General features: G+C 41.0%; 1 protein-coding gene across 1 annotated transcript in view; it reads left to right on the top strand.

Annotated features, from left to right (window-relative positions):
• The window catches only part of sdk2a (sidekick cell adhesion molecule 2a), a 107,672-nt gene that overhangs the window by 70,628 nt on the left and 21,554 nt on the right, over nt 1–15,490 (top strand). Inside the window, exons 7-23 of the mRNA XM_059348428.1 lie at nt 323–513; nt 781–864; nt 999–1,193; nt 1,654–1,770; nt 2,041–2,208; nt 2,663–2,765; nt 4,883–5,059; nt 5,358–5,494; nt 6,180–6,327; nt 7,539–7,679; nt 8,072–8,253; nt 12,711–12,826; nt 13,599–13,794; nt 13,885–13,983; nt 14,093–14,284; nt 14,713–14,834; nt 14,996–15,105. Of these exons, the coding sequence (XP_059204411.1) occupies nt 323–513; nt 781–864; nt 999–1,193; nt 1,654–1,770; nt 2,041–2,208; nt 2,663–2,765; nt 4,883–5,059; nt 5,358–5,494; nt 6,180–6,327; nt 7,539–7,679; nt 8,072–8,253; nt 12,711–12,826; nt 13,599–13,794; nt 13,885–13,983; nt 14,093–14,284; nt 14,713–14,834; nt 14,996–15,105 (2,478 nt within the window). The remainder of the gene's footprint in view (nt 1–322; nt 514–780; nt 865–998; nt 1,194–1,653; nt 1,771–2,040; nt 2,209–2,662; nt 2,766–4,882; nt 5,060–5,357; nt 5,495–6,179; nt 6,328–7,538; nt 7,680–8,071; nt 8,254–12,710; nt 12,827–13,598; nt 13,795–13,884; nt 13,984–14,092; nt 14,285–14,712; nt 14,835–14,995; nt 15,106–15,490) is intronic.

Genomic DNA, 15,490 nt, shown 5'->3' with positions numbered 1-15,490 from the left:
ATTTTGTGATTCAAATGAATCTTGAAACCTTTTGTTTGAACATGATTGAAAAGTATTTTGTACGTCTCTCATTTTGTATCTCTCCTCCATTCTTCCCTTTGATTCAAGGCTTCACTCTGTTCTCCCTATCTCGCGCAATCTCAGTCCTGAATTCTGACTATTATCTCCAATTCAAAGACTTAATCAGAATGACAGATGTATCCCATAGCTCCCTCAGCGCTCCGTAACCTTGAAACAGAATATAAATCTGTATTAAAAACCCAAACTTCGCTTGCTATATCTTGCTCTCTTTTTCCCCTTTTCATCTTTTTTTCTCCACCAGACCTCTCGTCAAAATGGGTATTACTTGGAGGAAAGATGGAGTAGTGGTCAATACGGGGATCCGAGATTTCGGACGTAGATTGGTCATCAGTTTGCCTGCAGTCAGTGATAGCGGCTACTACGAGTGTGAAGCGTCACTCCGCAGCAGCAGCGTCGCCTCTGTCACTGCTGGGGCTTTTCTACATGTTCTAGGTAAATAACCCACATCTTACATTTTAACCTTGCACAGAGCGGATGAGCCTAAATGATCTGAATATTGCATCAGCGTGCTCACCCTCATGTTGAGAGAGCATTTTGTAAGCATTTTACACGTCAGTAATTGAGTTGATGCTGTTATCTAGAGTGTTGCAAATGCTAGTTCACCAGAGAAGGGTCGAGATAAAAAGCAAAGATGATTTGTGAGTCGTTTTTAAAGGCTTTAATGTGCCAATGTTTTATGCTTTTTCTTCTTTGAAACAGAATATCCCCTGTTTGTAAAAGAGCCGCCGACTCACATCAGTGCAGAGATGGAGAAGGTGGTGGATATCCCCTGTCAGGCACGAGGTCAGCGGTGTTTGTTTTTCTGTATGCTGTTGCATGTGTGAAAGAGCGAGAAAGTATGGAAAAATAAACAGTATGAAAAGAACAAAAGGGTCACAGTGACAAGGGAAAAAAATGATCCTCTCCTTCCTCTGCAGGCACGCCACAGCCAGACATAGTGTGGTATAAAGATGCAGTGCCCATCAGCCCGGTAAAGATCCCCAGGTACAGGGTGTTGGTGGGAGGGAGTCTGCAGATCAACGGTCTCCTGCCGGATGACACAGGGATGTTTCAGTGCTTTGCTCGCAATCTCGCAGGAGAGATCCAGACAAACACCTACCTAGCTGTTACTAGTATGTCCCCTTCAAAGTATTTCAAAGCTATCTGCACGTCTGCTTCTTAATTCTGCTCATCTTCCCCTCTCTGTTCCCTCCCTTTTTTATTCTTAAATCCGCTCTTCTGTTCTCATCTCTAATCCTCTTTTCTCCCTCTTTCTGTCTTGCCTCCTACACCCATCTATCTATATATCTCTTCACATTGACAGATTTGTCACCTTGGATGCTCTGGCAATTATTGGCTATTTTTGAGTCAGAGAACGTGCAGGAGAAGGCGAGGCGCCTTTGTCAGTTTCTCAGAGCTGTCCCTTCGAATGAGACCTGACAGCCGCCCCTTTTGTCGAGTCTATTAAGCTCTCAGCTGGCGTCTGCTTTATTAGCGAGAAAGCTGTTTATGTCTCTCATTATCACCTCTGTCTTACCTGATTTTGTTTGCCCGTGTGTTTTCTGTGTGTGTGGCTGACCCCTCCCCTCCCAGGTATCGCTCCCAACATCACCGCTGGCCCCTCTGACAGCGCCGTGATTGACAGCATGTCAGTCATTTTGCATTGTGAGACCTCAGGAGCCCCAAGGCCAGCCATCACCTGGCAGAAAGGTGCGTGGGCTAACAGCATGAGGTTCTGAGGCGGGGGGTTCATTATGCCGCATTTGGACTTGTCAAATGTAGACGAGAGCCTTGGATAGGATTCAAAATATGCATTTTCTCTGAACAAAACTTATATTCTCCACGTTTGCTGCCTTGCTTTCCCTCCTGTTTGTTTTCCCTGACATTTCTCCAATACCCTAATCTCTCTTTCTCCCTGTTCCCGCTTTTTTTCCCTGTCCTCCACCCCACACCATCAATCACTTCCACCCTTCCCTGCAGGTGAACGTGTCTTGGCCAGTGGCTCGGTCCAGCTGCCCAGGTTCACCCTGCTGGAGTCGGGAAGCCTGCTAATCAGTCCCTCTCACCTGTCCGATGCTGGTACCTACACCTGCATGGCCAGTAACTCCAGGGGCATTGATGAAGCTTCAGCTGACCTAGTGGTCTGGGGTAAGCATAACAGAAATTGGCTACATTCGTATTGCTTGCACCGCCTGCAAACCCCATGTGTCCTCATTTTCTACCTTGGCTAGTACATGTTGCGAAGACTGCAAAGTCCAGACTATACCTGCGGAAAATATAAAGACATAAAAGGAAACACCCTTCCATATTTTTTTTTTTAGATGCATTACTTATTTACTCGTAAGTATTGCTTACTGGAGGTCACTGTCAAGATTTACTTTATATATAGTCAAATGACTCATGCATGTAGTCATTTTTTGCGCATAAATTCACATTATCAGTCTCTGAAAACCTTGCAAAATACTCCACCCACTGGAAATCCGGTATGATTCACTCACTTTCGTAGAGACATTGAGTGAAAGATAAGACCAAGTCCAGTAAGCCCTGTTCAATCCACTGTTCAAACACGGCCCCTGAATAACAACTCTCTGTGTGTTTGCAGCACGTACCCGCATCACTAAACCACCACAGGACCAGAGTGTCATCAAAGGGACCAAGGCTGTAATGACCTGTGGTGTGACCCATGACCCCAGTGTCACTGTGAGGTAATGATGACATCCACTCGCAATATCTGTTGGAATTCTGTCTTTTTTGTCATCACATAGATTTCTGCTTTGTGTTGGGGTCCTGCATCAGCCTAGCAGGGTTTATTTTGCAATAATGACCCACTCGCTGTGCATTACCCCCCCATTACACGGCTGTTTACTTAGGAAATCAATAATTTCACACAGAAAAACTGATTTAGAATAAATTTTGTGTTTTAAAAAAAGACCAATTGCTTCCACTAGAAAAAAACAGTCTGTTAGATTATCATAGATTATTTGAACAGATGCATACAATTACAGCACCGGACTGTGGTTTTCTGCCTGGTAGTCTGTCTTATTGTTTATGTGTGTGTGTGTGTGTGTGTGTGTGTGTGTGTGTGTGTGTCTGTCTGTGTGTGTGTGTGTGTGTGTGTGTGTGTGTGATCTGAGTTTCCTGCACCACAGAAAAATGTGTCATCAAATACCCAGCCAAATTTGAATAAGAAAAAAAATTGCCATGTGTAAAAGAAAAAAAATGTTTTTAAAATAGTAAAAAATGCTCTGCTGCTCTGAAACGCTGGGGGCGTGTCCGCTGAAGGCGCTGAAACCGGATATCTGATATCCAACTTTTCCGGTGACTTTCAGCTGGTGTGACACTGGCTCTCTGTCTCTATCAAAATATTCATGCCAAACAAACTACAGAGAATAAATCTTGTGTTTCTGTTCGGCTGTTCTGCAGTGCAGAGATCTGCTCTTATGTTGGGTCTCTGACTGACAAAAGTGGCACAAAGAACCGTTGTCTTTGGCACGGAGGTCTTCTGTAGACAGTTTATTTTTAGGTTCATCAACATTATAAATAAATGTACCAACATCAGCCACTGTTTGTAAAGAAACTTATTATGATATTTTAGACAAGCTAAAAAAAATCCTGAACACAGAAATGGGAAAAACCAAAAAATTCAGTCATATTTTTCAGTCTTTTTTTATGTTTTCAGCTATTATTTTATACCTTGTAAAATATGTTTTCTTACGAATCTCTGATTTTACTTTACCTGGACTGACATAGCCCATATCCTGTTCTGTTCAATGTTTACTCTCTTGTGTGCTGTTTTTCTTGCTCTCGTTCTCTTTTCTTATTGTGAAAAGTTCCACTATTACCCATAAATTGAGTGTTTCATGCTCTCCAAATACATGAAATTTTAAAATAGAACCATATTCTATGATGTTTTCTGATGGAGTGTTAGAGAGGCCACAGAACTGTGTTCTAGTAAGGGCCAATTAACCATAGCACCGGTCTGCTATCCAGAAATACACAAAAAGCCAATAAAAAACCATAAAAGGCCATTATTGACCAAACAAAATTGAGTCATCACACAGCTCCTTTTTTGTTTCCATTTCTTAATGCAACTCAAGTCTAGAAAACAAGCTTGGGTGTCGATGCTGTTCTTAATTAGTTTATGAAATCTGTGAGAGATCTTGTTGTGTTTATCCACCCTTATACGACCTCCTATGGGAAGATTTTGAAACTCTTAGAGTCTGATTGAGGAATTAGACCAACGTTGCTCCTCACTCTTCAGACAGTCTTGATCATGATAGAGTGTGTGCACATGCATCTGTCTCAGAGGGAGCGAAATGATGTCTGTGGAGCCCAGTGATTAGAGTGCCTGTCACCTGTGGGCCCACGGCATTGATCAGATTGCGGGGTAAACAGATGAATATGTAAACAGAGTAATAACTTCAGACAGCGCCTTTAATTAAACGCAACACAGAGGAGATTAGCTAGAAAGCCCGAACAGTCGCAATTAATCACAGGAGCTCCTGGTGTGTGCATGCGTGTGTATGGGAGTTTATGGGGAGGGGGGGGCGGCCATATGTGCGGTTGGGTATATGACAAGTAGAGAAATGCATGGAGGAGAGGTTCAGTACTGTATGTGTGACAGAGAGAGATGGTTTTAAGATTCAAATCACTTTCCCATCAGCCTCACAAGGCTTTTCATCGGTGTCAGCGCCTTCTGTGTTTTGCTGTATGAAGTGACGCAAAGCAAACAGATTTACTGTCACAACAGTCTGAGAGTCAGAGTGTTAAAGTGTAAGTGTGTGTGCCCTTGTGTACTACTCTTACATGTACATACCTCCAGGTACGTGTGGGAGAAGAGCAGCTCTGTGATTGACGTGAGCACGTCCCCCCGCCTGCGGCAGGATCCCGACGGGACCCTGCACATCTCCCAAACGTGGTCGGGTGACATCGGAACATACACCTGCAGGGTGACCTCAGTGGGTGGCAATGACTCCCGCAGTGCCCACCTCAGAGTCAGGTCTGCATGTTCGCCTTATGTCTCCTCTGTCTTATCGTGCTGTCTGTACTTTTTTTTTTTTTTTTCCTGCCTCTTATTTACGTCTGACCGGGACATGATGGATGGATGTTTTCCCCACTGTTGTGGTTTATCGCTGCTCTCCTCTCTAATCCATCAAATCCTCTAATATTTACAATGCAAGGCTCTCGGTTTGGCTGTTTAATGCTGTTATTTGCTGCCTCTCTTGTCTGATTCTATTTCTCTTTATCACTTTGTCCCTCTCACACACACACACACACACACACACACACACATACAGACAACTACCCCATGCTCCAGAAAACCCAATAGCAGTTCTAAGTACCACAGAGAAAAGGGCCATCAACCTCACATGGGCCCAGGCTTTTGATGGCAACAGCCCTCTGATCCGCTACATCCTTGAGGTCTCTGAAAACAGTGAGTGGTTCAGTGTAATTCACCATTAACAAAGCATATTCTTCAAAACAAAAACATGTATTGTTTCTTGTTAGCCATCTTCAAGGCAATATTGTTACTTTATACTCCCTGGAAGCACTAATTTGCTACCCCTGTTATTATATTACGTTTCCATTGTGTCCCAAAAATTGGCAGTTGCATCCTCTCTTACCCTCTGCAATCAGTATAACTCAATTGCCTCACCTGTATGCTTCCTTGCAAATGATCAGGGGAACCAAATTGCAAAGATGCCCAATGCTCTCGTCTTCCTCTCGCTTGATAAAATCAAAGAAGTGGGAATGCTTTCACCCATAGAGAGTAAATCGTTCAGCCATTTCTCATAGAAGCTCAGGCTCACTGAGAAGATGACAACTCATTAAGAGGAAAATGAATCCGAGGATGCAGATGGGATCTGGTTTTTGGATAATTGAATTTCAATCTGATATTTGGAGAGAGTGTATACAAAATAAATGACTTGTTTTTTATCAGTAGCTGCAATATTATTACTGAAAATGAAACAATGTGCAATAATAGTCAGGAATAACATTGAATTTAAATGTGCAATCGCCGAATGGATTTTTCTCAAGAATTTTATCACAAGGTCATTTACTGTTCATTCGCTATTGCTCGCAGCTGTTTTTTTATATGTGCGTCTTTTCCGTCGCAGATGCACCTTGGACTGTGCTGCTGGCCAACATTGAACCGGAGTCTGCCGGGGTCACTGTTGGTGGCCTCATCCCAGCGCGCTCGTACCAGTTCCGCCTGTGTGCCGTCAACGACGTGGGCAGAGGACAGTTCAGCAAAGAGACTGACCGGTGGGTACTGCACTTAGCTGTTCTGCATCTATTGAATATTAAAGATGTTGCTGTTTGCCTGTGTAAATTAATGTCTAGCTTGGGGGAGCAGCGTTGCACTTTGAGGGCTTTCACAGCTCTGGAACAACCTGTTCTTCTCCCTCGTCTTGGCAGTTAAATAAAAATGATTATTTCATATAAGTCCACTTTTTGGGCTTCACTCCTGTGGGAATGCGTGAGACAAGCCAACTTGGGGATCGGCCTTTTCAAGATAAAACTGTGAATGAGCTGAAATTGTGCTTTGTGAAGACTTGATGGGTGCGCTGACCCAGCTTCATCTCTCTCCCTCCTATTAACTGTCTTTGCCGTACTGCATAGTAAAAGACAGCGAAGCTTGAAAGGGGCAGAGCTTCACACAGACTCAAATCTCAAGTGAATTCTCTTGACTAGCAAGACGAAACGGTCATCATCATATAGACACACCCCGCCCATACACACACACAAAAACACACACATTCTTAGCTCATCAGGATTCACCTATACACAGCACTGTCTGACCTTGTCCACGTCAACACAAGCCATTTGCTGCTTTTATACCTGCAGCAGGGAACTCCCTCAAACTAAAAGCCATCACTACCCCTCAAACACCTTTTGCACCACACACCTTTTCACAGAGCTGAGTTTCTGTGTGAATGTGCCCAGACAAGAGTGCACCACAGGAGGGTGGCTGAGCGTCAGTGAGAGTGCAGGGCTTTTCTGAGGCATCTCTCGGGCACACCTCTTTGATCCTAAACACTCTGCTTCATCTCCTCCAGAGCAGTGCTCCGGTGCAGTGGGAAGAAATCAAGATGTCATCTTAAATTGGCTTTAGGGAAAAGTCTGCCTGGATCCCTCTTTCTTGTTCTTTTATATCTTTCTCTCACTCTCGCTGTCTCTCTATTGTGCTGCTCCATTTTCGCCAAGGCCTCTTTGATCCTTGTCATACCATAGCAAGATGTCCCTCTGCGGACAGTATTATAGAGAATATGTTTTGGACAAAGACACAGCCACTCTTATCCCAACTTTCCTTTATGGTGTTCTAAAAAATACGAAAAGCCGGCTTTATTATGATTTGATGTCTATGATGAAATGGGATAGAAATATGCAGAAATTCAAGATAATTAATGCATGGCTTCACTCTTTGTCTCCCTTTTCACCTCTCTTTTTCCTCTTTTTTTTCCTCCCCGCTGCAGCCTAACTCTCCCAGAAGAGCCGCCCAGCGCCCCACCTCAGACAGTCATTGCAAGTGGCCGCACCAATCAGTCTATCATGATCCAATGGCAGCCACCCCCGGAGAGCCATCAGAATGGGCCACTCCAGGGCTACATCATCAGGTAAGAAGACCATGACAGCCTGCATTATTTCTTCCCAGGGATAGGTGCCTGTCAGGGCCAATGCCATTCAGATGTGATAATAACTGTTATGTCAGCGTCTTTTCTTCCTCTCCATTTCGCTTCATTCTCGCTCACCACTGCAATAGAATAATTGGTGCCAATTAAATACCTTCCCCTCCATTCATACGTTGTCACCTTTCTTTTTGTAACCATTATAAAACTGTTCTGCATGGCTTCTCCTCCATTAGCACACGTCCTCCCTCTCTTTTTCCGGAGAATTTGTGTTCTAATGTATTTCTATTTATGTCTGTCTGTGTGGTCTCTGTCTGTCTGTTTCCCCCACCCCCCCACCCCCAATCCCTCTGTCTCTGGATAACTCCCTCTGCTGCCAGGTACTGTCTGTCGGGGCTTCCTGTGGATTGTCAGATGAAAAACATTACCAATCCAGACCAGACCAGTCTTCTCCTGGAGGACCTCATCATCTGGACTAACTATGAGATCGAGGTGGCGGCCTATAATGGAGCAGGCCGGGGCACGTACAGCCACAAAGTCACTGAATGGACACTGCAAGGGGGTGAGAGCAATACGCAGGCTTTATATTATATACCAGTGAATCCGACCAGGGGTTCCTGTATCCCAGGAGGTTCTTCTCCTGTTACCATGGGCTAGACTGTGTGGACAGACTGTAGAGTAGTTTAATTCACTGGGAAAAAAAACCCAACAGAAATTATGATTTGATAAAAAGAATATAGGCTATCCATATATTCACATATAGTTTAAGTCACATTACACGTTATAATTAAGAGGGTGTGAAAACTAGTTAAAGTAGATAAAATTGAATGGTAGAAATATTTTTTTTTTTTTCTGGCTCTGGGCCCTGGAGTCAGTCGGTCCATGGCAGGACCAGGGAGTCTGGTGAGGAAGGAAATCTATGCATACATATGCCAAACACATACATGCAGGCGTGCTTGGAGTGCTAAAGTCCATCCTTATATTATTATATATATACTTCATCATACTAAATAGCACACTTTATACTTGTTTGCTGTACACCATACCTTATATATGAATATCTTCTGTATATTTTTCTATATTATATATCTGTTTTATACCCCTTATACTTTGTATATCCTTTTGTGTGTGTGTGTGTGTGTGTGTGTGTGTGTGTGTGTGTGTGTGTGTGTGTGTATATATCTATATCTATATATATATTAAATGTGCAATCGCCAAATGGATTTTTCTCAAGAATTTTATCGCAAGGTCATTTACTGTTCATTCGCCATTGCTTGCAGCTGTTTTTTTATATGTGCGTCTTTTCCGTCGCAGATGCACCTTGGACTGTGCTGCTGGCCAACATTGAACCGGAGTCGGTCACTGTTGGTGGCCTCATCCCAGCGCTATATATATATATATATATATATATATATATATATATATATACACATATTAGCTGAATGGTTGTAATAGTTAAACATTATTATATAAATTATTGTGCTAAAGTATTAATGAACACTTTAAATAGTTAGCTAGAAGTAATAATAAATAGTTGAAAATGAAATTGTTAGCTGCAAGTATTGGATAAGCAGCTAATTGATTTAAAGTAATGTAGAAATGGTTGAAATAGTTATCTAAAAAAATAGATAAACAGTTAACAGCTAAACATCACAGATGATGTTTGAAATACTTAGCTAAATGGTTAAAATGAAAGTAATGTATTAATGATTAACAGTTTTATAATATGTAATGGATGAATGGTTATTTGCTAAAATTATTATTTAAACAATTGAAATAGTTACCTTAAAGCAATGACAGATGACAGCAAAAGGAATGTCTAAACTGTTTAAATATTTAAAAGTAATGGTTGAAACAGTTGGCTTATAATAAACAATTGAAATAGTTGAAAGTATTAATGCATTGTTGGAATAGTTGTGGTAAGCTTGAAGTATTTGAGAAGTGGAGAAGTGGCTGAAATGGTAAATTTTAGCTAAAAGTAGCCATCTGACTTGTTGAACAGTTAAAATATTCTGCTTGAAGTAATATCTAAATGGTTGAAATATTTAGGTAAAAGTAATGGATGAACAGTTACAACATTCAGCTCCAACTGGTAGTAGCAATTCAATTGCTGAGGAAACCAGCCTCAATATTGACGGTCCAGTTGTATTAAAACATTAATATTATACACTTTTGGAACATACATTAGTAATGGTTATAAGGGGTTTGTGAGTTAATCTGACAGGGTTGTTGTGATACCTCAGATCAAAAAGTTTTCCCAGTTGCTTTCCAGCGCTCCAAACAAGCCAGTCTGTTATGAATTCCAAACTTTTCAGCTTAGTTACTCTAAGCACCAAAGGCTTTATTTAGTTCTACAAATTCCATTTATTACCTGCAGCCTCATCATGTTAGTCCCTTTGCTAATGTCAAGCCTGCGGCATAAAACCTGTGACTGACGGTTAATCCAATCATCTGTTTTTAATGATCAATTTAAGAGTTGTAAAGCCATGTTTTCTTCACAGCTTTTAAAAAAGCCTTTGCTAACCTTGAAAAGGTGATTCACACACATTGTTGAGAAGACTACAGCTGGTTTTTTTCTCACTCCTGTCTCAATCAGCAGTCAGCACTTAGTACAGACTGCAGCAGCAGGGCTTTTAGAGAAATTTAAAAGACATGGCTGTGTAAGTGCTATTTTCCTTTCAGCACTGCTTATTTGTTTTTGTCTATTTTTATGTAGTTAATTTCCCAATAAGTGCTGCTGTACTGTTGAACAAATGGCATAAGACATGAGCCAATATATTCATCTGAGCCCTTTTTATAACTCAAGTAAAGCTTTTACTATAGTTATTATGCTTAGATCGCTTTCATCTTTTACAGTTTTATTGTATCACCTAATTTGGTTTGGTTTCAAACTAGAACAATATTCATATTGACCACCTGGAGATGTTGACTGGCCTCTCTGATCACAAATTTAATTGATTCTGCACACAAATTACCAGGTGATGACGTGCGTCAGACTTATGACATACCTTTTGACGTTTGCCAAAGGAAGCCGCTCCGGTTGACTTCTTTTCTCATTCTACATGCTGAGTAGTATAATTAGATCACACATTGTGAACTTTCCCCGGTGTCATACAGCTACATATTTCCGTTTCGCCCAATGGTTCCATCACCTTATGTTACTTGCTTCCCCTGTCTATTCAAGATCTTCAGAGGATGAAAGTCACATTTGTCAGTGCACCAAGCAAAATCTAAGATTATTTTTGGCAGCAAATCAAAGACTTAAATATAGCCAGAGTATAGAGCTATAGCTAATGTATCACAGTGTTGGAAGGTTAATCCATGTTTTCATTACAAGACGATTGAATAATGCTCTCTTTACTGGCTTTCCTAAAAAGTCAATTCATAGATTACACTAAGTTCAAACTGCTGCTGCTAGACTTTAACAAACACAAGAAAAAGGATATCGCTCTTGGTTTAGATATGCTGCGCTGGCTTCCAGTTTTATTTTAAATTCCTTTAACTTGTATATAAAGCTTTAAAAGGCTTAACATACTCACATATCTCTGAATCCCTGTCATGTTAAATCCACTCCATGGACAGAGATCCTCTACACCAGACTCACTAAATATTTTCAAGAGCACTCATAAGAAAATTGGGTGTGTTTCCATTTCCTTTTCTGTTCCACTCCCTGCTCAGACGCATTTATTAGAGAAGGAGAATCAGCAGATATTTTGACTTCATTAGTTTTTACAGGTGTTTGTAATGCTGTATATCAGTCTGTTACACTGCTTTCAAGTTTAAGGTAATTTCTTTGTGGAGCTTTTTGTCATGAGCAACACAAAAGACCTCATAGAGGTAAAATAATACAGTAAAAAATAGATGGGAAAGCATAAAGTATTTTCCATACTTACCTGAACTCAGCAGGTCTGAACCCCACACCATTAAAACACACACAAACTGTCTGAGCTGTCATTATAATTGCGTGGTCCACCTTTTTATTTGTCTCTTTTAACAATTGTTCCCTAAGGTTTGCTCTCTCCCGTCTGTCTCGCTGTCTCATCTTTACATTTCTACACACTTTGCTGTATAAAGGCATTTATTTTTCTCTAGTTTCTTTTTTGAGTGCTGGGGAGGTGTGTGGGCTTGTTTGTGTGTGTAAAAAGATGGTGTCTTTTTATGTCAGTTTCTTTTGGCTGGATGATTAAAAAAAATACTTCAAATGCTTCAGAAAAGATGGTTTCTACCTGGAACGCATTTTATCAGGAAAAACCTTGGAAAAGTCTGCATATTTTGAGTGATGCTTGATCAATCAATCAATTAATGAGCAGATCCAAATCAGAGTGCGATGCGCCTGCAAATAAACAAATGTACGTCATTTTGTAGACAGCCACAGAAACCGAGTGTTTAATTAGCAAATCTTTGAAACCTGGAAGGTTTTTATTTTATTTGCATGCCTCTTCCCCTGCATAAAATAAATAATCATTTCATCATCCAAGTCACTGTCAGTGAATAGCGACAGTGAACAAGGCGCCCATGTTGTTTAGCTCAACTCTCATTAATTGGATGTTTCCGTCACTCACTCCATTACAGGCTCAAGAGCAGATCATGATGTGCATTTAAATACATTCAAAGGGAATAGAGCATAGCATGGCGAGATAAGGACCAATACTGGCCAATCAGCTTCATTAGTGCGTGACTCCCCGACTGTTTTTCCGGTGTTACATCAGAATCGCATGCTCACTTCAAACAAACTGCTGCAGGGTTCACCTGGAAGCCGCCTGAGGCAACCGCTCTCACACCCGGTTTGATTGGCATGTTCTTACCTCCCCAAATGAGCCAAAAAAAAAAAAAATGCTTCATCCTGATTCTCACGCTCTAAACGAGGCAGCTCTGAAACTGCCTCTTGTACATTTTCAAGTTTTTTTCTTTCCCTATCTCATCACTATTCTCTCCTTTCCCCCCCTCCTTCTCTTTCTCTCTCTCTCTCTCTCTCTCTCTTCCTCCCTCTGTCTGGTTTTTCTCCTTCCTCTGGATCAGTGCCCACTGTGCCACCAGGAAATGTACAAGCCGAAGCTGTCAACTCCACCACGGTGCGTTTTACCTGGAGTGCCCCGAGCCCTCAGTTTATCAATGGAATCAACCAGGGATATAAGGTGAGCTGGCCCTTTCTGTCAACTGGTGCACTCTAGTGGTCAGAGCCAGAGGAGCACTCTGTCAGCACAGTCTCATCACGTTTTTTGAAAGCCTAATTTTCTCAATAAATCATATACTAAAGAGATGTGAACTGCATTAATTTAACTTTTACTATTGATCTTTGAAGAAATGTTGTACTTAAAATGTGCACATTTACCCTTAATAGGGCACTCATTGAAATACTTGCAAATTCCAAATTTCAACCCTAGAGAATATTTGAGGATATTACATACAGCCAGAATGTGTAAAAAAAACATACGGACCCGGGGGAGGGGGGTAATATTTTGAGAAAAAAAAAATACAAGATTAAAGTGGCAAATCTACGAGAAAAAAATTTGCAGATTTATGAGATTTAAAGTGGTGAATCTGCGAGAAAAACATTTTTTTTCCCCCCACTTTTTTCTCGTAAATCTGCGACTTTTTCGCGCAGATTTGCTACTTTAAATCTTTTAAATCTGCAACTTTTTTTCTTGTAGATTTGCCACTTTAATCTAGTAAATTTGCACCTTTTTTCTCGAAATATTCTCAAATGTCATGGTGTCACTGTCTGTGACGTAGCCTGATCTTTGCTGATTAGCTGGAAGAAATCCATGTGGTTCTACGACCAAACAGAGAGACATGGGGACCCCATTTTGATATTCACTGAAGTTACCAAATATTCTATATTTATATTCTATAAATTCTTCGCCCGATAAAGGGTTAACACCTTGTCCCTGTTCACATCATTTCCAGCTGTTGGCGTGGGAAATCATTCGCCCAAACGAGGTCACTGTGATGACAGTGCGCCCCAACTTCCAGGACAGTGTTCATGTTGGTTACATATCTGGGCTGAAAAAGTTCACAGAATATTACTCATCAGTGTTGTGCTTCACCACCCCTGGAGACGGCCCTCGCAGCCCGCCTCAGCGGTTACGCACCCATGAGGACAGTAAGTTTCCAGGATATTATACAGTATTTGCAGATAATTACATGCCCAGGCTGTTCAGTTTGTTTACTGCCTGCTTTATTATTTTTACAGCCCCTGGTGCTGTGGGACACCTTAGCTTCACTGACATCTTGGACACCTCACTAAAAGTCAGCTGGAAGGAGCCACAAGAGAAAAACGGTCTTCTCACAGGTAACCATTAAAGATAACTATCTAATGTAAACATGTCCTCTCTGCTTCTCTCTATGTGTGAGTCACTGAGCTGTGTTTACATTGAACACTATTTCACCTCTTCTTCCAGGCTATCGTATCTCCTGGGAGGAGTTCAACAGGACCAATACTCGAGTGACTCATTATTTGCCCAACCTAACTCAGGAGTACAAGGTGACAGGGCTCACTGCCCTCACCACTTACACCATCCAGGTAGCAGCCATGACCTCTAAGGGCCAGGGCCAGCTCTCCGCCTCCACCATTTCTTCTGGTGTGCCGCCAGGTAAGTGTTTAAATGAACAGAACTATTGGAAGCTGAGAATTTATAAGGACGCCAAGTATCCACTTACTGTGACTCAACAGATTTCTACTCTGCTATTTCTAAAAGCAGTGATGTTCAGAAATGTATCTGTCTCTTTAACAAAAACAATGTTAAAGGGAATTTCCATTTAGTATGGGATTATTTCATTCGATACATTAAGGACTTGTCACAGTAAGCATATGTTGTTGTCCTCGTTTTGGGTTGACTGCCTGGGTGTTTTTTTTTAAATTATTATTATTATTATTATTTTATTTTTTTCTGTCTGTTTTTGGTGTCTGTCTCGGCTGTTTGTAAGTGTTTGTATTATATGTTGAAAAATTAAAAATTAAATAAATACTTTAATAATAAAAAAAAAGAAATGTATCTATCTTTATTTTATTATCTTGCAGAGTTACCCGGTCCTCCAACCAATTTAGCCATCTCCAACATCGGCCCTCGCTCCGTCAACCTGCAGTTCAAACCAGGTTATGACGGCAAGACATCCATTTCCCGTTGGCACGTTGAAGCACAGGTAAAAATGCTTCGTATCTATTTTAACATAATGTGAACAGTTTTTTTCGTCAACTTCTTTGATGTCTTACAGGTTACAGTGTACAGGTTTTATGAGGCAGGTTCGTTTGTTTAATTTGTTCTGCTGCTGATATTATCACCTATTCCCTCTGTGCATTTCAGATTGGCATAATAGGAGAGAATGAAGAGTGGGTGACGGTTCATCAGCTGGCTAATGAACCTGATGCAAGATCACTGGAAGTCATAGACCTGAACCCCTATACTTTCTACAGGTGGGCATACACACACACAAACACACATACATTTTATAGGGCCCTATGAAATCCATTGTATTAATTTTCCAGATTCCAGATACATTTTTTTCCCCAAATTTCCATTTTTTCTGAATTCTGAAATTCTGAATTTTTTTTTATCAGAACAAGTGTCCAATCATGTGGTGGATTAAGAAAATATCACCAATTTATTTAGAAAGTGTACAATTTTGGCCATGGAGCTTCAAGTTGTGAGAGAACAAAAGCAGAACCAAAACATGGAGGCATCATTTTTTCCTGCTTGTTCATCTTGGGCACTTATAATACAGAGAGAAAGCTGAAATTTTATCACTTAGCATCCCCATTGTATAAATATAAATATATAACCAAAACAATATTTAGTTTT

Source organism: Centropristis striata, chromosome 13 (assembly GCF_030273125.1).
Source record: "Centropristis striata isolate RG_2023a ecotype Rhode Island chromosome 13, C.striata_1.0, whole genome shotgun sequence".
NCBI lineage: Eukaryota > Metazoa > Chordata > Actinopteri > Perciformes > Serranidae > Centropristis > Centropristis striata.
This window is presented reverse-complemented; position numbering and strand designations above follow the sequence as displayed.